This window comes from Meles meles, chromosome 21, assembly GCF_922984935.1.
Source record: "Meles meles chromosome 21, mMelMel3.1 paternal haplotype, whole genome shotgun sequence".
Lineage (NCBI taxonomy): Eukaryota > Metazoa > Chordata > Mammalia > Carnivora > Mustelidae > Meles > Meles meles.
This window is the reverse complement of record NC_060086.1, coordinates 29,644,488-29,669,695: the sequence shown is the minus strand read 5'-3', so window position 1 is coordinate 29,669,695 and position 25,208 is coordinate 29,644,488. Positions and strand designations below refer to the sequence as shown.

At 44.2% G+C, this 25,208-nt stretch overlaps 1 protein-coding gene across 6 annotated transcripts in view; it reads left to right on the top strand.

The window, feature by feature from the left end:
• The window catches only part of TMC5 (transmembrane channel like 5), a 71,562-nt gene extending 52,954 nt beyond the window's left edge, over nucleotides 1–18,608 (top strand). For all 6 annotated transcript variants that reach the window (XM_045993715.1, XM_045993714.1, XM_045993710.1 and 3 more), the window contains exons 12-21: nucleotides 422–500; nucleotides 1,268–1,365; nucleotides 2,931–3,026; nucleotides 6,121–6,196; nucleotides 6,386–6,519; nucleotides 8,582–8,755; nucleotides 10,223–10,301; nucleotides 15,745–15,849; nucleotides 17,037–17,079; nucleotides 18,021–18,608. In XM_045993715.1, coding sequence (XP_045849671.1) covers nucleotides 422–500; nucleotides 1,268–1,365; nucleotides 2,931–3,026; nucleotides 6,121–6,196; nucleotides 6,386–6,519; nucleotides 8,582–8,755; nucleotides 10,223–10,301; nucleotides 15,745–15,849; nucleotides 17,037–17,079; nucleotides 18,021–18,067 — 931 coding nt within the window. In that variant the 3' untranslated portion in view covers nucleotides 18,068–18,608. The remainder of the gene's footprint in view (nucleotides 1–421; nucleotides 501–1,267; nucleotides 1,366–2,930; nucleotides 3,027–6,120; nucleotides 6,197–6,385; nucleotides 6,520–8,581; nucleotides 8,756–10,222; nucleotides 10,302–15,744; nucleotides 15,850–17,036; nucleotides 17,080–18,020) is intronic.
• The last annotated feature ends 6,600 nt before the right edge of the window (nucleotides 18,609–25,208 follow it).

Below are 25,208 nucleotides of genomic sequence, written 5' to 3'. Positions count from 1 at the left end.
ATGCTGCAGTAACAAACATCCCCTCTCTACTCAGTCTCAGTGGCTTAGAACACAAAGATTTATTTCTTGCTCATACTATATTGTCCCTTGTAGATGGGAGGGGGTTTCGGACATGTCATTCATGCAGGGATTCAGACTGAGAGCAGCAAGCATCTCAAATATTGCTGATGGCCATTCCAGAGGGAAGACAGTGAGCTCTAGAATCTCATTGGCATTTAATGCTCCAGCCTTGAAGTGACACAAAGGGACACACATCACTTCTGCTCACAACTCATTTGCCAGAACTAGCCCTATGGACCCACTCAAACCAGAGGGGAGCAGAAATTTCAGTCCTACCACGGGACCAAAGGGAAATATCGGCAAACAATTCTAATGACTGTCATGGAAGGTAATGGTAGTTGTTTTCTCTTCTGTTATTTAGAAACATCTTTCTGAAAATATCGATCATTGGAATTCTTTGTTACTATTGGCTCAACATTGTGGCCCAGGCTGGTGAAGAGGTGAGATTTCTACGCTGCTCTGCCTTGAATTTGGTTTCTTAACCCTTTGACCACCAGCGAGGAAGTGAATTTCTCTGGTTTCTCAGAATTTCTATTCATGATCTTAGAGTAGATATCATATTATCCTTCCATTCATCTGCCCATTTACCCATCTACCCATCCATCCATCCTTGGGCTGTACAGTGAAAACCACCCTCTCCTTGTTTGGCCAAATCTAAAATCTCCCAGTCCATCAGCTCATAGAACTGACTTCCTGCAGAAATAATTGACCACCAGTTCCATGAACTGAATAAGTCAGCCTTCCAATTTGTGCTAGCCTCCTAAACCCCTCGGCCACTTTCTTCGTCAAGCGGATATTAATGGATTTTCTTAAGGTTAATAAAAGGGTGAAGGCCTTATTGCCATTGATGCCTTCTGCTCTCCCTGGCTGAAAAATGGGATCCAAAGAGCATAGGACAGGGATGAAAAGTTTTAAGAGGAGAGATAGTGAGAAGGGAAAGTTTGGGGTACATGTGGGGGGCCAGAATTACTGGGGGGAGAAGGGGCACAGACAGGGAATAAACACCCTTGAAAACAAACTCAACAAATGAATGTTGCATCTGTGCCCAGGGTGGGTCTGCTTTTCTGGGTATGCAAGGTCTCAGTCAAACTGACCTAGTCCTAATGAATGTCATGTCCTAATGAGTGCAGAGTGCCAGGAGCAGATGGGAATTGAGCAGGAAGCAAAACAGCCTCTTCCCATCTCCTGACTCTTGTTTGCCTTTCAGTGTTGGGAAACCCTCATTGGCCAGGAAATCTACCGACTCCTTCTGATGGATTTTGTGTTCTCTTTAGCTGATTCCTTCCTGGGCGAGTTCTTGAGGAGGTAAAATATTTGTCAGCCTTGAGTAATTAATACCTGATGTTGGAACCAAAGCCGTTGTCTTGGCTGAGCAGGAAGGATGGGTATCTTTTATGCTTATATACTTAGTACATAGGTGTCCCTTGTGTACTTTTTATTGTGTACTGTTATAAGTCTGCCTTTGGTTCTTTGGGATACTGCTTTCTTCTGAATTAACCGATATTTCAGTTTTACCTGACAGCCCTGTTGTTCAGGTTCATTTGGTTCAGCTAGCCCTTTATAACCTTCTCTTGGAAAAAAAAAAAAAAAGGCTAGAAATAAAACACAGAAACTGAAAGTCGTTTGAGAACTTTCCACTATAGATAATTTTCATTCTAGTGTATATCCTTCCAGATTTTTCTATGCACATACTACTGTGTGTGTGTGTGTGTGTGTGTGTGTGTGTGTTATATAATTTCAAAGACAAAAATGGGGTCACACTGCAAATCATTGTGGTGTTTGCTCTAAGTAATCTTAAGACTCTGCTGTGGCATCTCTCCCTGACAGTACATCTAGACTTGTGTCATGCCTCATTTAGTTGGATTTGATTGATGTGCTAATTGTTATTTTAGAAACCAGGTATACAGAATTGAGGCAGTGTTCTCATTGGCCCATGTGTAGCCTCTTTTATTGATTTATTCATTTATTTGTCAGTAATACGCTGAGCATCTCATTCCTTATAGACACGTACAGGTTTCTGTGAGCTGCCCTCATGATAAGATGGCATGACGTAAAGATTCTTTCCTCAGTGGGTAGCTTGCATGCCCAGCCTCCTCACTCAGTCTGCCCAACCTCACTTTTATTATAGCTTGTGTCCAGGGTCTGGATGTAAAGGTGAGGAGATTTTTTTGTTTTGTTCTGGTTTTGTTTTTTTTTATGGCAATTTTATTTGTTTATTTAATATTTATGATTTTATTTGACAGAGATGCAGTGAGAGACCGAAGGCAAACGGGGGAGTGGGAAAAAGGAACAGGGAGCCTAATACAGGGCTTTATCCCAGGATCCCGAGATCATGACCTGAGCAAAAGGCACACACTTAACAACTGAGCCACCAGGCATCCCCAACCCTGAGATTATTACATGAGCTGAAATCAAAGAGTCAGATGCTTAACCTGAGCCACCTAGGCACCCATCTAAAATTGTTTTAAACCACTTCAGCAGTACCTGTATTCAAATGCATTGTATTAATTCCATTTTCCCTCAAGTCCTTCAATTATTTCTTTGAAAATATGCTTGTACTTGGAACCTTTCAAACATTTTAAGATTTTATTTATTTATTTGACAGACAGAAATCACAAGTAGGCAGAGAGGCAGGCAGAGAGAGAGGGGGAAGCAGGCTCCCTGCTCGATCCCAGGACCCCAGGATCATGACCTAAGCCGAAGGCAGAGGCTTTAACCCACTGAGCCACCCAGGCACCCCCCTTTCAAACATTTTTAAGGGAACTTATGACTTTATTCCAAACTGGTGAGCCTCTGCTTTGTTGATTGTGGGGAATCTTTTGAAGGAGAGAGTTGATGATTTGGGTACTAAACTCAGATTTTTTTCACAGACTCATTGGGATGCAATTTATCACAAGTTCTGGCTTACAAGAGTTTGACATTGCCAGGAATGTCCTGGAACTGATCTATGCACAAACTCTGGTGTGGTAAGTTTGGAAAATCTTCAGACCAACTCAGAAATATTTTGTAAGTGGGAATATTTTGGCTATCGTTACCCTATGAGCACTTTCTAAAAAACATGGTAGGAACATGCATCATGTGATGGCATCTTAACCATTTCTAAATGTACATTTGAGCCGCGTCTATTTGCATAGCTGTACAACACATCTCCAGAACTCTCTTCATCTTGCAAAGCTGAAACTCCCTACCCATTAAACAAAAACTCCCCAGCTCCTGCTTCCCCAGCCCCTTGCAGCCAGCACTCTATTTTCAGTCTCTATGAGTCTGACTACTCTAGATACTTTATGTCAGTGGAATCATGCAGAGTTTTCTTTTTGTGACTCCCGTGTTTCACTTAGCATAATGTTCTTTGGTTCTATACAGAGCACTTCTTTCCTTTGTAAGACTGAATAATATCCCATTGTATGGACATACCCACATTTTGTTTATCCATCCATCCATGGATGGCCTTTTGGATTGCTTCTACCTCTTGGTTGCTCTGAATAACGCTGCTATGGTTATGGGTATGCACATGTCTCTTTGAGACCCTGCTTTCAGTTCTTATATATACCCAGAAGTGGAATTGCTGGGCCTTCTGGCACATATGGTTACTCTTAGATTTTTTAAATAAAGAATGTTCATAAATCAGCTAATATGATAATAACAAAATATTTCTATTTATCAAGTGCTTGGGGGTTGGGGTTTTGAATCCTAGAAACCAAGCCCTCATACTACTGACCCCTTGAAGAAGGTTCCAGTAGCCATGAGGTGGGGGAAAAGTTACAATCAGAGGTGACCATCATTACTTCTGGGCCTTTACGGTTTGCGTTAATAAATTGTAAATAAGAACAATTGAAAATACATGTATCTTTTCCTTTCTCCATGGCAATTATAGATTTAACCTCTGTGCCTTTTAGGAGAATATTGCCTTTGCTGATGAGCTTTGAAAGATGAAACTATTTCACTTAGTGAAAAAAGTCAGTCAGAGAAAGACAATTATCATATGGTTTTACTCATACGTGGAATGTAAAGAATAGCATGGAGGATTATAGGGAAGGGAGGGAAAACAGAATGGGAAGAAATCAGAGAGGGAGACAAACCATGAGAGACTGTAGACTCCAGAAAACAAACTGAGGATTGTGGAAAGGAGGGGGTTGGAGGGAAGGGGTAAGAGGGTGATGGGCATTAAGGTGGGCATGTGATCTGATGAGCGCTGAGTGTTATACGCAACTAATGAATCACTGAACATTATTACATCAAAAACTAATGATGTACTCTATGTTGGCTAATTGAATTTAAATAATTAAAATAAAAGAAGATAACGGAAAGGTGCCTGGGTGGCTCAGTCGGTTGAACATCCGGCTCTTGGTTTCAGCTCAGGTCATGATCTCAGGGTTGTGAGATCGAGCCCTCATCTGCTCCATGCTGGATGTGGAGCCTGCTTGGCATTCTCTCTCTGACCCTCCCTTGCTCACTCTCTTTCTTTCTAAAAAAAGAAGACAACAGAAAGGGAGTGTATGTTAGGGATGATGATAGAGGTGAGGTGAGGTGTTTCCCAAACTTCAGGCTTTTGCACACCAGCCTATTTTTTGGTGTATGTTTATTTGACAGCAAGAGAGGGAGCACAAGCAGGGGGAGCAGGAGAGGGAGAAGCCGACTGCCCACTAAACAGGGAGCCGGTGTGGGGCTCGATCCCAGGATCCTGGGATCATGACCTGAGCTGAAGGCAAATGCTTAACCGACTGAGCCACCCAGGTGCCCCTACTTACATTGTTAAAGACTCCTTTATTTTTCAAGCATAAATGGAAAATTAGTGTCATTTGAAAGAAACTTCAAGTAACTTGAAAAGTAAATCAAACCAGGGCATCTGTCTGGCTCAGTTGGTAGAGCATCCGACCCTTGATCTCAGGGTCATGAGTTTGAGCCCCATTTCTGGTGCAGAGATTACTTAAAGAAGTGTCAGTCACTTTAAAAAAGTAAAATAAAACCAAGCCAACGCAAACAGTCATTAAATTCTAGCTAGGTGTTGTTATCTGCCAAGGCTCTTAGTTTAAATCTCCCCCATTCCCCCCTTTCTTTCAGGGAAAAAAAGGGAAGTGGGCAAGTGTTAGGGCCAACAGAGTGTGATTTTCTTCTCTTGGCACTTAGGAACATTAGGGAGAATTGAGGGGGAATGCTCTTCTCATGTGTAGTTTAAAATTTAATTTTATTTTATTTATGTGAGAGAGAGAGAAGGAGAGAGAAGGAGCATGAGAGGGGAGAGGTCAGAGGGAAAAGCATACTCCCCACTGAGCGGGGAGCCAGATGTGGGACTCAGTCCTGGGACTCCAGGATAATGACCTGAGCCGAAGGCAGTCGCTCAACCAACTGAGCCACCCAGGCACCCCATTCAGTGCAATTTAATGACTGTCCCTGCAGGACCTCAGACTGTCTTAAATGCCATGGAGGGAGGAGAGGGACATGTCCCCCATTTGGGACACCTAGGTTAGGGCTTGCTGAAGGCCATTTGGTGGTATGTGGGTGGTGCTTTCTGCAAAATCTCTTTCCCAAAGCTGGGAAGAGAACAAGTGAGGATCCTGGGTAAGGTGGGGCTTTTCCTGGTTTGCCGTGACAGAGCAGTCTCCCCCGTTTGTTAGGACTGCCATAAACAAAGTACCACAGGAGGGGTTGCTTAAGCAACACGATTCTGGAGGCTGGAGGTCCAAGATCAAGGTGTTCATAGGGTTAGTTTCTTCTGAGACCTCGGTCCTTGGCCTGTAGTTGGCACCTTCTCCCAGTGTCCTCACATGGTTTGTCTGGGTGTATCTGTGTCCTAATCTCTTCTTTTAAGGACACTAGGCAGATTGCATTAGGGCCCACCCTACTGACCTCATTTTACCTTAATTACCTCTTTAAAGACCCTATTTCCACCATATAATCACATTCCGAGGTACTGGAGTTAGGACTCCAACGTATGCATTTTGGAGAAACACAGTTCAGCCCATAACACCCTCTTTCCCTTCCCTCCAAACCCCCGTATCTTCCCCTACTCCCCACTCTATGTGACTCCCCCTAACCTCTGACACTCTTTCTCCCTCATAGGATTGGAACCTTCTTCTGCCCTCTGCTGCCCTTTATCCAGATGATTACTCTTTTCATCATGTTTTACGTAAAAAATGTGAGTCAGTCTGAAGTTGGAATCAGTGAGCCTCTCTCAGTCCCATGTGACCCTGTGGTGGTTGAAATTGAATTGGGGATGATAGGGGTTGGCGCTCAAAAGGGTATCAGGAAGCCAGTGCCCAGGTGGGGGTCCCTCTGGCCTGCTTCTCTGGCCGCAGATGGGAGGTGGCTGTTTCTCTCTCTCCAGATCAGCCTGATGATGAATTTCCAGCCTCCAAGCAAAGCCTGGCGAGCCTCCCAGATGATGACGTTCTTCATCTTCTTGCTCTTTTTCCCATCCTTCACCGGGGTCCTGTGCACCCTGGCCATCACCATTTGGAGGTAGGAGAGAGGAGCCTTGTGGTGAGGTCTTAGAGATGGGGTGGGTGAGTGTTTTAACATATTGGCCTTATTATGATTAAGGTATGGTGCGGCCAGCAGATCAGAAGGTGAATGCTGTTGAAAAGATGATTTGTTATTCTCAGACTGCAGGAGAAGTGGCGGTGGGGGGTGGGGGTGGGATGGGAATACCACACCACAGAGGGCCACATGTGGAAGTCCCAGGGTTGATCAGGTTGCAGAGGGAGTGAGGAGAAAATGTGAGCAAGAGCCTTTATGGTGGTTTCCATGGGAAGGAAAGGTCGAGGCAGGGTAGGCAGGTTTAGGATTGGCTAGTTGGAACAATTTCAGTGGGCTTTGAGGTATAGGGGCTGACTGGAGCTGTCTGGTACCTGGGCCTGGGGTGATCAGGGCATGGGGATAGTGACCCTGAGTCTGAGAGCCTGATTGAGTAGATGGAGGGTGGGCTAAGGGCTCTGGACCAAGGGCTGTCTCTCCAGGGTGGATAAGACCCTGGATGTCAAAACATGAGAGTGAGAAGACATGCTTAATAAGCTTGATACATTGTTTAGCCCAAGTTCCCTTGGAAATCAGCAGACACAACAACCAAGGGAGGGAGGAGATCTTGGTTTGGTCACCACCCAGCAGGTGACTTGGCACAGCTTCCTCACTTCTCCAAGTATAGCCGCTTCCCAGAACAGGGACAGGACTTCAGTCAAGTGAACCGAAATGCCCTGCTTGAGCTGGTTCCCTCCTAGCTCTCTGACCTCAACCCACTTTGGCTCCACTTTCCTCATCCTCGTGGCTCTTGCTCCATGCCTGGGACCCTGTGAGCCTCTCCTGACACAGGGTGGAGTCCTCTGTTTGAGGTGTTCTCCGCACTCCCTTTGCTTGGTGGCCTTCTGTCCACCCTCTGTTTCTCGGCTCAGAAGTCATCTTCAAGAGGTGACCCTGCTTATCTATGTCAGTTCCACCTCTTACTCTCTCTCAGGGCAGTTTCCTTTCTTCATTCCATCGTTCATGGTCAGAAATGCCTTCCTTTGAACATTTGTTTAGTCATTACTCATTAGTTGGTCATCTTTCTTTTTTTTCATAGTTTATTTTTTTTAAATTCTATTCATTTATTTGTCAGAGAGAGAGAGAGTATTTGAAAGAGAGAGGGAGAGTGCATGAATCGGGGGAGGGGCAGAGGGAGAGGGAGAAACAGACTCCCCACTGAGCCACCAGCCAGATGCGGGACTCCATCCCAGGAATCTGGGATCATGACCTGAGCTGAAGACAGATGCTTAACTGATTAAGCCACCCAAGCATCCCTAGTTGTCCATCTTTCTTACTAAAATGTGAACCTGAGAGGGCACAGTCCACATTTGTCTTGTTTACTATGGAATCCCCAAGGGTTAATATCCAGCACAGTGCCTGATACAGGTGCAGTAAACTTTTATTGAATGAATGAATGAGTGAATGAATGAACGAATGAAAGAACAGAGGAGTTGACTTTTAGGATGTAAGCAGAACTGGAACCATAAGGAACTCAAGTGGCTTCAGGGCAGGCTCCTCAGTTTAATGATGTCTTTGCATCTCCCTTTTCTCTCTCTCTCTAACCAGTTCCTAGCTTCCCTCTAGTTTCTGTTGGTTCATAACAACTGACTACATGTGGCCACTGTTGCCACAATTCAGCTCCAGCTTCACAATTCATAATTCACAATTCAGGTTCAGCTTCCACAAATCACAGGGTCCCCTCTTCATATTTCTTAGTTCAAATTCCCCAGAAAAAGAATCTGATCACCCAGTTTACTTTTTCAAGCCAGGATATCACTGTCTGCTCTTTGGATGGGTGACAAGTTGATCTGGTGAGAAGCCTGTCTGGGAGCAGGTCCTTGGAGTAAAAGTCACTTGTATAAAACATACTAGCTAAGGCCTTAAGGGAGAGGGTTTCGTTTAGAAGGAGGGTATGTGTACAGCAGTTAAGAATTGCTGGTTCCAGGGGCAGAGCCCAGTTTGATTCTAGAAAAAGCTATATCCAAGTCCGGTGCTAGAGATGTCTTTCTGTCCCTTGTTTTACCAGACTGAAACCTTCCGCTGACTGTGGCCCCTTCCGAGGTCTGCCGTTCTTCATTAACTCCATCTACAGCTGGATCGACACCCTGAGTAAAAGGCCCAGCTACCTGTGGGTTGTTTGGATCTACCGGAATCTCATCGGAAGTGTGCATTTCTTTTTCATCCTCACCCTCATTGTGTTGTAAGTGGAGCACCTGGGGACTCTGGAGGGGGAAACATACCCTTAACTCTGCCCTGGGTAGTCTGGGGGAGGTTTGCTGGGAAAGCAAAGAGCTACAGTGTAGCTCAGCATTCTGAATGCTCCTGACTTTGCCCTTGAATTTTTTAAAAAGTTACTTATTATCATCTTGTCCTAGGTTTTCCTTTTTTTTTCTTTTTTTGCCTGTTTTATGAAGAAAGCAATGCCTGCTGTGGCCCCTCTTAAGAAATAACATGAATACAAAATGAAAATTTGGATTTGAGACTGCTTGGGAAAATTATGTGTGTGATTCTTTCTGAGATTCTGATTACATTGAAATGGGTCGGGCGTTGTTAGTAGTTGTTAGATAGTGGTCTTCCATCTGCAGATAAAAACAATTGATTTCTGACTTCTTGTGAAAAAACAGATCTGCCAAGGCTGGGGTCATCTTCTTGCGGGAACAGTCGGTTGGCTAATAGCAGTCCCTATCTAGAAGCCTAGTCGTGATGGCGCTGGAGACTGCAACCCCTCCCTGAGAGAGATGAAACTCAAAAGCACAGGCTAGTGGAACCAATGGATGGTGCTTACAGAGCAGCCTCTCAGTTTTATAGGTGGAAGTGATGAGACAGAGATGGGCTGGCTTGCAGAGATAGGTCCCGGGCTGCATAGCCTGTGAGTGACACAGGGGCTAGAACCAGGGTGTCCTTGCTCCTGGTCATGCCCTCCCTTCCCTACACTAGGTTGTCACTGACCTCTTTAAAGTGCTGAGCTTTCCTAGGGCCTTGTTGCATCTGACTTCTAATTCACTGGGTAGCTTATTAGAGATCTAGAATCTTGGGCCCTACCCCAGACCTACAGAACCCCAGAATCTGCATTTTGACAAGCTCCCCGGGAAATTTGCGTCACATTGAAGTTGGAATAGCAATGTCTGGACTCACAAACTGGCTACACATGAGAATCATGTGTCATTTCTAAAAATACTGTCATCTGGCCCTCTGCCCAGAGAAGCTCAGTTAATTGATCTGAAAAGAGGCCATGGAATGAATTTTTTTTCCATATCTCATGATTCTGTGTGCAGCCAGGTTGAGAACTGTTGCTCTTTTTTTTTTTTTTTTTTTTTAATTTACTTGAGAGAGAGCACAAGCAGGGTGGGGGCAGGCTCAGAGCGAGAAGGGGAAGCGGACTCTGTGCTGAGGAAGCCCAACATGGGGCTTGATCCCAGGACTCTGAGATCGTGACCGAACCCAGCCGAAGGCAGATGCTTGACCAACTGAGCCACCCAGGCACCCCTAGAGCCATTGCTCTGATGTATTTAACCTGTAACTCACCCAGATACAACTTTTCAGGAAATCTGTAGGGCCAAAATCCACCTGCAAGCACATATCTCCGTTTCTTTGCATCCTTTTGGAATTTGGGGCCTGCAAAACATTGCCGAAAGTGTCTGTCATTCTTTCTTTTCTTCTCTTCTAGAATCATCACCTACCTTTACTGGCAGATCACAGAGGGAAGGAAGATTATGATCAGACTGCTCCATGAACAGATTATTAATGTAAGTTCCCTTAGTCCCTCTGTTGTCCTCCTCCCACTTTTTTTTTTTTTTTTACATTTTATAAGGGGAACTTCCAGACATAATCTGAATAGAATAGTTTATTGAACCCACGTTTGCCTACCACTCAGTACCAACTACTGTCAACATTTGGATACTCTTATTTTATTAACCCTCACATAAATGTCTGGATTATTTTATTTTTTTATTATTGTTGTTACATATAACACCCAGTGCTCCTCATCTCTGGATTATTTTATTTTATTTAGTTAATTTATTTTTTTTAAAGATTTTATTTATTTATTCAACAGAGGGAGAGAGAGATCACAAGTAGGCAGAGAGGCAGGCAGAGAGAGAGGGGGATGCAGGCTCCCCGAGGAGCAGAGAGCCTGATGTGGGGCTGGATCCCAGGACCCTGAGATCATGACCTGAGCTGAAGGCAGAGGTTTAACCCATTGAGCCACCCAGGTGCCCTCTCTGGATAATTTTTTTTTTATTAAAGATTTTATTTATTTATTTGACAGACAGAGATCACAAGTAGGCAGAGAGGCAGGCAGAGAGAGAGAGAGGAGGAAGCGGGCTCCCCACTGAGCAGAGAGCTGGATGTGGGACTCGATCCCAGGACCCTGGGATCATGACCTGAGCCGAAGGCAGAGGCTCTTTGGCCTCTGCCACCCAGGCGCCCTCTCTGGATTATTTTAAAGCAAATCTAGACTTATATCATTTTATCTGTAAAAATTTATATGTGCCTAAGAGAAATAGACTTTTTTAAAAAAGATTTTGTTTATTTATCTACAAGAGAGAAACAGAGATAGTGAGAGAGAGCAGAAACCTGGAAGAGAGGGAAAAGCACGCTCCCCACTGAGCAGGGAGCCCGATGGAGATACAGGCTTTTAAAAAATATAACCACAATACCATCATCACACCTAAAAAGAAAGGGTAGTAATTCCTTACTGTCATCTCATTTGCAATTAATGGTCAAATTTTCCTGATTGTCCTCTGAAGTGTTCTTTTTAAATTGTTTTTAAAGATTTTATTGATACCTTGAGAGAGAGAGATAGAGAAAGCACAAACAGGGGGAGAGGCAGAGAGAGAGTGAGAAGCAGACTCCCCATTGAGCTGGAAGCCCGACTTGGGGCACGATCCCAGAACTGGAGATCATGACCTAAGTAAGCCAAAGGCAGAGGCTTAACCATCTGAGCCTCTATGAAGTGTCTTTTTACGCTAGGGTTGTTCAAATCAGGATCTGAGAAAGTGCCATAGGTAGCATTTGTTGGTATGTTTCTTGCTTCTTTCTTTCCTTTTTTAGATTTTTATTTATTTATTTGACAGATCGAGAGAGATCGATTTATTTATTTGACAGATCGAGAGAACACAAGCAGGCAGAGCAGCAGAGGGAGAGGGAGAAGTAGACTCTCCACTGAGCAGGGAGCCCAATGTGGGGCTTTATCCCAGGATCTTGGGATCATGACCTGAGCCAGCCATGTGCCCCTTGTTTCTTTTTATCTATAATTGTTCACACCTCCTCTCTTCTCTTGCCATTTATTGTTGATGAAACCAGATCATTTGTCTCGTGTTAGTTGTTACATTCTGGATATATCGGATTTGCAACCTTGTCATGGTGCTCACCATGTTTCTTTTTTCTTTTTATTTCCTGTACCCTGCTGGTGAGATTTGAAAACCTGATTAAATTCAGATTCAGTGTTTTAGCCAGAATACTTCAGAGATGATGCCAGGAGCTGCTTATGGCGTCACCTTGAGATGTAAAATGTCCAGTTGTCTATTTTTGTGATGTTAAAAGCAATCAGTGGGTCCATGCTTCGTTAGCCTGACCCATCCATTGCAAGGCTCCCCATCTGCTTTTCACCTGATGGATTTTGCAGCCTTTGATTAATATTGCCTAGAAGACCTACTGATTTTGTTAGAAATGACAAAATAGTGGTACTCTACTCCTAGGAATTCTTCTGCATTAATTAGCTAGAATTCCTCTATGAAAAAAGGAATTTTTCTCACCAACTATTTGATTATGTTGTAATACAATTTATAGAGAAAAGTCAACATAGATGTATGTTTTCCCTTTTATTTACCAGTTTTTGAAATGATGGGTTGGTACCCTCCTGTATTAGTTTCTTGGACCTGCCATAGCAAATAACCACAAACTTGATGGCTTAAAATAACAAATTTATTCTCTCACAGTTCTTGATGCCAGAAGTCCAAAATCAAGGTGTCAGCAGGGTTGGTACCTTCCAATGCTGTGAAAGAGAATCTGTTCCATGGTTCTTATAGCTTCTTTTGGGGACCACTGGCTCACCTCGCTGTTTGTTTGCTCAGGGCTTCCTAAGTGCTCTCTCTGCCTCCATCTTTGCAAGTTCTTCTTCCTTGTGTTCCTGTTTCTCCTTCTCTTCTAAGGACTTGTCATTGAATTTAGGGTTCATCTTCATCTCAGAAGGATCTCATCTCAGAATCTTTAATTACGTCTGCAAAGACCTCATTTCCAAACAAGGCCATAGTCACAGATACTGGGGTCAGGATAACTTGGACATATCTTTTCAAAAGGGAGATACTGTTCGGCCCACTACACCTAGCAACCTCCAAATGTGGCGAGTGAGGATTTAAAAATTATCCTTATGAGTTCATAGATTTAAGTATACTTGGGCATCTTTCAATTATAATAATTTATTTGTGCTTAAACAGTCTCATCCTTTGCTAATGGAAATCCTTTTGAATTAGCTCCTAGGCTCTTTTGACATAACTCTAGAAGTCTTTTTTTTTTTTTTTTTACTTTTTGTTTACTTGACAGAGAGAGAGAGAGAGAGCACAAGTCCCACCACTTACTAGCTGCAGAGGGAGAGGAAGAAGCAGGGAGCCCCACGCAGGGCTCAATCCCAGGACCTTCCGATCATGACCTAAGCCAAAGGTAGCTACTACCGGGCGCCTGGGTGGCTCAGTGGATTAAGCCGCTGCCTTCGGCTCAGGTCATGTTCTCAGGGTCCTGGGATCGAGCCCCGCATCGGGCTCTCTGCTCCGCAGGGAGCCTGCTTCTCTCTCTCTCTCTCTGCCTACCTCTCTACTTGTGATCTCTCTCTCTGTCAAATGACTAAATAAAATCTTTAAAAAAAAAAAAAAAAAAAAAGGTAGCCACTACCAGCTGAGCCACCCAGGTGCCCCTTATGACCCTAGAAATCTCTGATGAGTTACTTGCTCTGTGGAAGGACAAGATGTTTCAGGCTCTTCTTGTTCATTACATGTCCCAGAACATGAATAATTTTTTCAAGGAGTCCTGGTGAAATGGTATTTAGAGACCACAGTCTGGGAATAAGGTTGCTCATGGCTGCTGGGCTGGTTCCCTTTTCTTCTAAATACCAACATAATTATGACATGAACACTTACATCTAAGGACATGGAAAAGAAGCAGGATTCCCCAGGGTACTATCTACTTGAATCTTTGGGGTTTCAGATCACTTGGGTTGGTCCTTTATATGGTATAAAGAAAGGGCATGGATTAATTATGCTCTTTCACCTGCCTGTTCCCACAAATGTCACCTGTATTTTTCTGATACAGCACGTAGAATATTTTGGGCAAGTCTTTAGAAGATTTTAACAGGGGAGGGATTTGATTTTAAAACCTTCTGTTGTGGGGCGCCTGGGTGGCTCAGTGGGTTAAGCCGCTGCCTTCGGCTCAGGTCATGATCTCAGGGTCCTGGGATCGAGTCCCGCATCGGGCTCTCTGCTCAGCGGGGAGCCTGCTTCCCTCTCTCTCTCTGTCTCTGCCTGCCTCTCTATCTACTTGTGATCTCTCTCTGTCAAATAAATAAATAAAATCTTTAAAAAAAAAAAACCAAAAAAAAAAACCAAAACCTTCTGTTGTAAGGTAGTGCCAGGTAAACTGGGGAGGAATTTAGATGGCATCATTTCAGGGAGGCACCAGAAGCATCTCCACAGGTCTGCATCCTTGGGAGTCTGGCCCAGAGGGTGGACCACAAAGACAGGCTCATTGTCTCCAAAAGAACCCAGACTAAGAGGCTGGAAATAGGCCCACTAACAATCCTTCTCAAAGTATGATCACCTTCACTGAAACTCTTGGATGCTTATTAAAAATGCAAATTCCTATTACCCTGATCTCTTCCAATAAGTAATGGCAACAGATAACATTTGTTGAGCATTTACACGATGCCTGGCATGCGCTAAATAAGGAACAAAAATTCTGATTTAATTTTTATTACTCTCATTGGGGCATACACATCTTTAATCCCTATTTTTAAATTAAGGAAACTAAGGCTTACATAGTAAAATGACCTGCCGAAAGTCTCAGGGCTAGTAAGTGGTGGGACTTGAATTGGACAAGGCCAAAGTTAACTCTTAACTACCATGCAGCTTTGCCTCCCTGAGTTAAGTTTGGATAAATCCTAGGAGTTTTCATTTTTGCAAGCTCTCCAGGTAATTCTAATTGGCACTAGAGTATGGAAATGGCTGCTAGAGACCAGCACTTTCCAAACCAGGTGGCTGTATCCAAGACAGCTAGCAGACTTGTTTAAAATGCCAATTCCCAAGGACAGCTCTTCCTTGAGGAATTCCAGTGAATCAATGTAGAAGGAATGAGGGAAATAAAAAATTATTATGAGGGGCTCCTGGGTGGCTCAGTCAGTTGGGCATCTGCCTTCATCTCAGGTTGTGATCTGAGGGCCCTAGGTTTGAGCCCTACACTGGGCTCCTTGCTTAGTGGAGAGCCTGCTTCTCCCTCTTCCCCTGCTTGTACTCTCTCTCTGTGTGTCAAATAAATAAATAAAACCTTAAAAAATTATTATGAAGCAAATACCACAGCAAAAACTGTTAGATGCTAAATGATAACGATAACTGTTAGATGCTCGAATTCGTGGGTGAAAGTTTCATGAGAAACAAAGGCGGGGGCGCCTGGGTGGCTCAGATGTTAAGCATCTGCCTTTGGCTCAGGTCATGATCCCAGGGTATCTAGGTCTCCTATCCAGTCACCAAGACACCCAAATGCAAAGGATTCAGAGTTAAAATGCAGACCTTTCCCCCTCCTGGGTAGGCTAACAGAGATTTACACAAAGAACTGGTTCCAGGGGGGCACCTGGGTGGCTCAGTGGGTTAAAGCCTCTGCCTCCGGCTCAGGTCATGATCCCACGGTCCTGGGATCAAGGTCCGAATCCGGCTCTCTGCTCAGCAAGGATCCTGCTTCCCCCACCCTCCTCTGCCTGCCTCTTTGCCTACTTGTGATCTCTGTCTGTCAAATAAATAAAATCTAAAGAAAAGAAAAAAGAGAGAAAGGGGAAAAAAAAAACATGGTGGCAGTCCTATCCTGTGTCTGGAACCCTACCTGCCAAAAAAAAAAAAAAAAAAAATCACCCTTCTTTCCATCATTTTCTTCTTAACCTCACACCGTCCTCCATATTTTTGTTCTTGTTTTTGTTTTCCTTCTTGGCAGGAGGGCAAAGATAAAATGTTCCTGATAGAAAAGTTGACCAAGCTGCAGGATGTGGAGAAGAGAGCAAACACCAGCTCGTTCATCCCGGAAAGGAGAGATGTAGAGGTGAGATGGGAGGTCGCCTTGGAGTCCTCGCTCATGACACAGACTTGCCTCCTTGTAAAATGTGCATCAGGAAACTAGGATAACATAAGGGCACTTCACTTTCTATGTTTAAACATTTCTGTATTTTTTATTTAACAAATAATGTCCGTTTAACCCTATCCAAGCTGCCCCTTTTTCTTGGTGCTGGGGTTACCCTGATGAAGTCCCTTATGGGGCTTGGGTTCATCTCTTGTATAATCCAGTCATCCAGAAGTATTTCCACTGAGAGGGAAAGTACCTTGAAATCTCATCCCACGGTGATAATGGTTCAGTGCCTACTCTTCCGGATCTTCTTCCCTAGGCATCTCTAAATATACATGTATATGCGTCTACATATACAAATTTATTGATTTATTAGAAAAGTGGGGCTATACTGTACACCTGGTATCATAACTTCACCCCTCATCACTTAATACTAAATTTCTGACATCATTTCAGTCTGTACATACTTGGGCATTTGGGTTGTTTCCAGGTTTTTTGTTTCTAATACTAAAAACAGTATGTAATGAAACATTTTGAACTATTTTTACGTGAGTATTTTTGCCATAGGGCATGCCCTTTAATGTTAATAGATTTTACCACATCATACTCTTAAGAAGATTTTACCAATTTTATGCTTACCAAGAGGGTATAAGAGGTATTTGAAATCCTGCTCTAAGTCCAAAACCCTTGTTAGCTTCCTTGGTGTCCCAGAAGATATGGATAAACAGTAAATCCGCTTTAATTCAAATGCCACTGGTTTTTGGAAGCTAGGATCTTGTCGGAAGAGACTGCTATGCCATTTACTGTCTGTGCAAATTAATACCATTAGCATGATGTAAAGATACAGCATCTAGAGGCCTGACTCTAAATCCTATGCAGGCAGAGATGCTGTCTGTACCCTTAGAGCCCCAGGCCCTGATATATTACCTGGCATATTGTAGATGCTCAGTAAGTATCTAAGAGATGAATGAATAAATTAATGGAATCAATTTCCCTTAAAAGACCAAACAAAATATGTTTGCTTTGTCTGTGACTGAGCCCTGGTTTCCATCTGCCACATCTTAATTTTGAAATGGCGGGGGCTCACAGATCCCATCAGCTATGCAACAGGACCAGAGCCTGCATTCTCTTCCAGTGATGAGGCCACCTGTTTTATTCCCTTTCAGAAACCGGACCCTTTGCATGTCAGGGAACATGATGCTGCTCATGGTGAGTAACCAGACTGGCCCTGAAGGAGACCCAATTTAACCAAATAAGAGAGGGTCAGAGCTGCTCATGCATCAGCCTTTCAATTAAAAGAACTGACCCAAACTGGCTTTAGCAAAAATCCAAGAATAATTCTTTTTTTTTTTTTTAAAGATTTTATTTTATTTATTTGACAGAGAGAGAGATCATAAGTAGGCAGAGAGGCAGGCAGAGAGAGAGGAGGAAGCAGGCTCCCTGCGGAGCAGAGAGCCCGATGCGGGTCTCGATCCCAGGACCCTGAGATCATGACCTGAGCCGAAGGCAGCGGCTTAATCCACTGAGCCACCCAGGTGCCCCCAAGAATAATTCTTGCCTGAAGCATGGCCAGAAGCTGAGACTCAGAATACGTCACCAGAACCTGGTTTCTTTCTATACTGTTTTTTTCCATGTTAGCTCTTTTTTCTCGAACAGGCTCTTGCTCACAATTTATCAGCCTCTCGTACCTTCCCAGATTCAAGTCTAGTGGGAAAGAAGGAGAGACCCAGAATTCTCAATGTGTTTCATTGGATCTGACTGGGTGATGTGTGCATCCATGAGCCAATTGCCGTGGCCATGAAAATGTGATGATTCATTGGCCAGATCGGACATCTGTAGGTAGAGATGGTACAACCAAACAGACCCTAGGGACAGAGAATGAGGAACGGATGACTTCCCAAAGGAGGTCAGGAGTTAAGGCCAGAGGGGAATGAATTTTAGGGAGGAAACAAACAAACCCACCCATCTTTTTTGGGATAGCATTTACTGATGGCACCTAATGGTGGGAGTTCAAGGGGGAGAATTGCAGAAACTTAACAGGAGAAGGCAGGAGGTGTGAGAAGCCATGGGACCTCGAATTTGGTCTTTCCCTTGGAGACACGAGGCAGTGGTGCATCGGTGCTCATTCCTCTTTTCTCTGTCCAACCTAGACCTGCGATTAAGGCGATCAGTTCAAGAAGAGAATCCAGAGGCGTGATGTTTGTTGGGGCAGTCAGACACCCATCAAATGAAAAGACAAAGATGGAACTACTTCTTCCATGACACCCAGGCCTTTCTGAGCTTCAGGAGGGGAATTCAAACCATTAGCCAGGACCAGGACGGGAAACTGGACACACTGTATATACTGAAGCAAATTTGGCCATTTCTTGCTGTTTTTTTTTTTAATACCGGGTTTGCTGATTTTCCAAGATAAAATATTTGGGCTTTTAATAAAGACTATTGTAACATTTAAACTGATTCATAAAGACCTGAAAGAGAGAACCTGGGAATTATGTATTCAGTCTTTAAGAGATATGCATATGAATTATTGGTCCTTAGAAATCTCTCCTCCCAGCCCTGGCAAAGGTTTGGAAACCAGTGCTCAGACAAATAGTCCAGCCTGCATAAAAAATGGGATCCTCAATCAGGGATGTGAGGCCTCTAAATTTGGGAACCTACATTTGTTCATGACTTTGAACTACAAATATCCCACCCCATGTTACCCAAAGGTGAAATACAACAAGAGATCTTATCTAAAACCTTTATTGAATATCAAGTATGAGTCTTTGGGGTTGATCTAGGGTTGGTGTGGGTGTGGATTGGGACTCTACCCCTGTGAGGTGATTACATGAGTCAGCATCAAAGTCTTACTTTGAATCAAACATGCTACCAGTGGTGATGTGTGAAACATATGTATGTATATGTGTGTGTGGAATGAATATATGTGTGTGTACACACATATGTATATATAGCATTCTTTTTAATATTTTTATTTAATAAATAATAAATTTTTATTTATTGACGTAATCTCTACACCCAGCATGGGGCTTGAACGCATGACCCTGAAATCAAGAGTGGCACACTCTTCCGACTAAGCCAGCCAGGTGCCCCAACATATAGTTTCTTTTGCAGATTTGCTAAATGATTCACAAGGCGTGTGACTGTACTTAGAACTGAAGCATCCAGCAGAAAGATAGAAATCACCAAATTATTCAGGTGAGAAGTCCCTTCTTGAGTAATCACCACCATGAAATGTAACTGGAACTGAATTTTGAAAACATTTAACATGCGTTTGAAACACAAGCGTCTAGTCAATGCTCAGTCATCAATTCACATTTCGTTCACTTACTTATTTGTTAACTCCTTTCATCAGCTGGTTAATTTGGGGGGTTTTATGCCTGCTAGTGGTGGCTAGCTGTGTTTATTCATTCATTCAACAAATACATGCCAAGTAGTTGTGAACAAGATGGTGAACAACTCAAGACACTGTTGGTACCCTCCTGTGCTTATTGCCTAGCAGATTAATTTATTTCATTTTTTAAAAAGATTATTTATTTACTTGAGAGAGAGAGCAGAGAGAACATGAGTTGGGAGCGGGGTAGAGGGAAAGAGAGAAACAGAATCCCTGAGATCATAACTTGAACTTAAGGCAGACGCTGAACCAACGGAGCCACCCCGGTGTCCCTAGCAGATTAATTTAGACAGGAAATTAATAAATAGTAACTAATTGTGATTGTGATAGGTGCTGTGAAGAAGAAGCCCAGGGGACTACAGGATACTTAACTTGTTGGTGAGGTCAGTGAAGGCAGCCCACTGAATTGATGTCTGAAGTGACTTTTTGCCCCTCTGCGTCATCTTAATGCTGCTTTGTGCTTCTTTGGCTTCTCCACCAAAATATGAACTCCCTCTGAAAATAGCATTTTTGCTTATTCACCATATGCTAAGGGCTTATATCTGGAATGCTTCTCTGTTTTCTTCCATGGCTTGTGTCAAATCCTACTTCTGGAAGTATCAGGAAAGGAGAAAGATCTAGTCTGTAGGTATCACAAACATTTGGATGCAAGGATTTTTTTTTAAAATATTTTATTTATTTGACAGAAATCACACTAGGCAGAGAGGCAGGTAGAGAGAGAGGAGGAAGCGGGCTCCCTGCGGAGCAGAGAGCCCGATGTGGGGCTCGATGTGGGGCTCGATCCCAGGACCCTGGGATCATGACCTGAGCCAAAGGCAGAGGCTTTAACCCACTGAGCCACCCAGGCGCCCCCGCAAGGATACTTTTAAAACTTGGACTCGAGGGGTGCCTGGGTGGCTTAGTTGGTTAAGTGTCTGCCTTCAGCTCAGGCCCGGATCCTAGGGTCCTGGGATTGAGCACCATGTTGGGCTCCCTGCTCAGCAAGGAGTCTGCCTCTCCCTCTCCCTCTGCTCATCCTCCCTCTCATGCTTTCTCTCTCAAATAAATGAATAAAATCTTTTAAAAAAATTTTTAAAAAGGGGGCACCTTGGTGGCTAAATGGGTTAAAGCCTCTGCCTTCAACTCGGGTCATGATCTCAGGGTCCTGGGATCGAGCCCCGCATCCGGCTCTCTGCTCAGAGGGAGCCTGCTTCCCTCTCTTCTCTGCCTGCCTCTCAGCCTACTTGTGATCTCTGTCTGTCAAATACATAAAGAAAAATTTTTTAAAAAATTAAAAAAGAGAACAGCCTTAAGCTTGAGATAGGGACTGTGTTGGCTTGCTGGGGCTGCCGTAACCAAATGCTGGCTTAAACAACAAATTTATTTTTCTACATTCCTGGAGGCAGAGAAGTCCAAGGTCATGGTCCTGTCAGTGTCCACAGTTTTGGTTTCCTTCTGATGCCTCCTGGTCTTGCAGGTGGGCACCTTCTCGCTCTGTCCTCTGCATGTACCCATTTTACTTTTTGCCTTTTTTTTCTTTTTTGCATGTACCTTTATGTGTCCAAATTTCCTCTCCTTATATGGACACTGGGCAGATTGGATTAGGTCCCACCCTAATGGCTTTAATATAACTTAGTCACCTAATTAAAGGCCATATATCCAAATATGGTTACATTTTGAGGTTTTGGGTTCGGATTCCCAGCATATGAATTTTGGGTCAATACAGTTCAGCTTTCTAACAGGGGTCCACGCTCCCAGTCCTCTCAGGGCCCCATTAGGCATCAGGGTCCTCCTTGCTGGCTGCACTCAGAATCACAGGAGCCACTGATCAACAATAGCCAGGCCCAGGCCCCAGTCTAGACCAACCAAATCAGGGGCCTGTACTTTTTCTTTAAGGGTCCCTGAATGGTTTCTGTGCAAAACTGGGGCTGAGAACTAGTGAGCCAGGATCTAGAATATCTTATGCATGGTTTTGCTTTTTCAAGTTACCATGACCCACGGTCTGCAGCCAGGAAGCAGATGATTCTCCTTCGGTCCAGTCGTCTGGAGGTCAGTGGTAGCCTAAGGCTATGTCACAGCACCTAAGTCCCTCACCTTGCTTGATCTCATCACACAGGCATTTTATCTCCTTGCATCAAGAGAAGAAGGGGGCTACCGGACAATGTTTGGAGAGAGATTACATTCACCTAACTTGTTTTACAGTATATTGTTACTGTTGTTATTGTCTTACTGGGTCTGATTTCTAAAGTAAGCTTTACCATAGGTGTAATAGGAAAACTCATAGTATATATAAGGTTCGGTACCATCCAGGACTTCAGGCATCTGCCAGGGATGAGGGGTACTGTACTTCTTCCCAAAATGCCTACCATAAAAGCCACCTGAACATGCAAATAGGGAGCTCGGAATATTGCACTAGGGAGGGGCGCCTGGGTGGCTCTGTTGGTTGGGTGTTCACCTCTTGGTTTTAGCTCAGGTCATGATCTGGAGGTCGTGAGATTGAGCTCTGTGGTGGGTTCTGTGCTCAGCACGGAGTCCACTTGACTGTCTTCTTGGGGCACCGGGGTGGCTCAGTCATTAAGCATCTGCCTTCGGCTCAGGTCCTGATCCCAGGGTCCTGGGATTGAGCCCCACATTGGGCTCCCCGCTCTATGGCAAACCTACTTCTCCTTCTCCCACTCCCCCTGCTTGTGTTCCCTCTCTCACGGTGTCTCTCTCTGCCAAATAAATAAATAAAATCTTAAAAAAAAAAAAAAAAAAGACTGTCTTCTTTGGGATGCCTGGGTGGCTTAGTTGGATAAGCGTCTGCCTTCGGCTCAGGTCATGATCCCAGGGTCCTGGGATTGAGTCCTGCATCAGGTTCCCTGCTCAGCTGTGGTTTATTGTCCTGTTTAAACACTATTCCCACTTTAGGAAATGGTAGGTATAATTTTATTTAGAAGTTTGCATCTAATAAAAATGGAGTATTTAGGGGCGCCTGGGTGGCTCAGTGGGTTAAAACCTCTGCTTTCGGCTCAGGTCATGATCCCAGGGTCCTGGGATCGAGCCCCACGTCCGGCTCTCTGCTCCGCAGGGAGCCTGCTTCCTCCTCTCTCTCTGCCTGCCTCTCTGCCTAGTTGTGATTTCTGTCAAATAAATAAAATATTTTAAAAAAATGGAGTATTTATGTCTTGGTGAAATTCTTGTCAAAACAGGATTGCAGACATTAATCTCCAAATGAGAAAATGAGTATTGTTAACTCAGTAATGGATTTCTTAAGCCCTTTGAGATGGTCTTTTCCCATTACCCGGCTGTGGCATCCTGAGGGCAGAGAAGCAGTTGAATGAACAGCAGAGGGTGCAATTTTTTAATTTAATTAATTTATTTGAGAGAGACAGAGAGAGAGAGAGAAAACAAGCAAGGGGAGAAACAGAGGAACAAGCAGACTTCCTGCTGAGCAGGGAGTCCTACACTGGACTCCATCCCAGCACCCTGAGATCATGACCCCAGCCAAAGGCAGTCACCCAACCGACTGAGCCACCCAGGCGCCCTGAGGTTGCAATTTTTATCTGTATTGAGTTTCTTGGGATGAGCCCTTGATGCTGCTGAATCCTGAATCATTTATCTACAACTCCCACTTGAACTAGGTCTGTACCTCGTTTCCTTGAGAAGTTTCCAGTTGGCTATCCTGTAATTCAGTCCTTCAACATTTATTGAGCATCTGTCATGTGATAGGCACCATAATAGGTGTTGGGAATGATCAAGTTGTTTCTCATTAGTGAGTCCTTGCTATGGGCTGGATACAAGGATAGGCACGGGTTTAGGGTGTGAGCTCTGGAATTACATCACCTGGACCAAATCCTTATGCTGTTACTGGTGTGTGACTTTAGGTAAGTTATTTAACTTCCCTGTGCTTTGGTGTCCTTCACTGTAAAGTGGGATTGTGGGGCGCCTGGGTGGTGCTGTCTGTTAAGATTGGACTCTTGGTTTCGGCTCAAGTCATGATCGTAGGGGTGGTGAGACTGAGCGCTGTGTCTAGCTCTGTGCTCAGCACAGAGAAGGCTGGAGATTCTCTCTCTCCCTCTGTGCAACACCCCCCCTCCCTCCCACTCTCTCTCAAATAAATCTTTTTAAAAAATAGAGTGGGATTGTGATGTTAGTAACCTCACAGTGTTGTTGCAAACACGTGGAAAGTATTTGAAAGTGTCTAGTATATGTCAGGGAATCCGTAAATGTTAATAACATTTTACATGTCTTTTACATGCACTCTGTCATTTAATCAGCCACCCCTAGGGCGGTACCAATACTGCCCCTATTTTGGGTGCCTGGGTGGCTCAATTTAAGTGTCTGCCTTTGGCTCAGGACACGATCCCAGGTTCCTGGGATTGAGCCCCGAGTCAGCAGGGATCTGCTTCTCCCTCTGTCCCTCCCCTCACTCGTGCTCTCTCTCAAAAATAAAGAAAATCTTAAAAAACAAAAAACTGCCCCTATTTTACAGACCAAGTAAGGAACTTGTCCAAGGTCATAGAGCTATTAAATTGCTGAACATAAAATCGGATTGTTTTCCCTGATCTCAAATCCCATTTTTAATCCCTATATAAGCCTTCCAAGTACCTAATAGTAGTACTAACACCTTCCTTCTTCACCCAAATTCTCCATTCTTCAAGGACCCAACATCTTAGCACTGGAACTCAATCCTTCACTGTGCCTGGGTCAAGGGCAAGATGGATTTGGGACAAAGGTCAAGTAACAGAACTCTTGGCTCTCAGGAGGTCTTCCCACAACAGAAGGGGTGTTAACTCTGTACTGCCCCAGAGAGAATCTCTTGTTGTCTGCTGTGCAGTGCACTTGTCAATGTGGGGTTCAGTCTGCAGAAGCGTTCGGTCTTTGGGCTCCCCTCCTCCTCTTGCTGTTCTAGTCGTGGTGTGGTATGGAAGTATGCACAGCTTAGGTATTTGTTCCGTTTATTGAATAAATCTTTGTCCTGTTGTTAATTTTTAGATTCAGGAAAACTTCTTTGTAAATGTTGATGGCAAATGTCCCAAGCTCCATCCATCATGCCCTTGCCAATGCCACCTGTAGCGAAACTCAGCCTGCATGTCTGCCATCTAGCCATGTGGACTGGTGGTCCGGTGGCTTCGAGTGGGAGGCTGGTGACCCACTGGGGCTTAGGAGGGAAGTCATGCTTAAGTTGAGGGCCTGTGGCCCAGGGTGTAGATGGGGCTGAAAGGTGGGAGCAGGGTCAGCTACAGGAGACAGATGGCTTCGCAACTTTCTGAAGACTCAAATTCCATTTTCTTTTCTTTTAAGAGAGAGAATGCATGTGCGAGCAGGTGGGGCAGAGGGAGAAAGAGAATCTTAAGCAGGCTACATGACCAGCACGGAGCCTGATGTGAGGCTCCATCTCCCTACCCTGAGATTATAACCTGAGCTGAAATTAAGAGTCAGATGCGTAACCAACTGAGCCACCCAGATGTCCCGACTCAATTTCATTTGAGATATTGCTACTTAAGTTCACAGCAAGACCCCTGGAAGCTTATGTGGAAAAGAGCACAGAGCTCGGAATTAAGGGCTCTACATCATAAAGGCAGACAGGACAAATGGTTAAGAGCAAGGGCCCTGGAGTCAGACTGGCTGGGATTTGAATCTCCTTTGCACCAAGGACTGAGACCTTGGGTAAATGACTTTAAGTTCTCAATGCCTTGGTTTCCTCATTCATAAAAAGGGAACAATACCTCTGTAAGGTTTTCTGGGATTCGGGATGATGCATGTTAAAGCACTGAAGTTCCTGGCAAACAGATTTCAGTTGTATGACGTCAGGCTGTGCTGTGTCCCAGGTGTGTCATCTCGGAAGAAGACCGTTTCCTCCCACAGGTTTTGGTTTTCTTATTTGTAAAAGGAGGATAAGCCTAGGTGTTCTTGGATGTTCCTTATAGTTCCACTGTCTTCTGCCCTGGAATTGCCCAATGAGCATAACCCTGCCCCCTAGTGT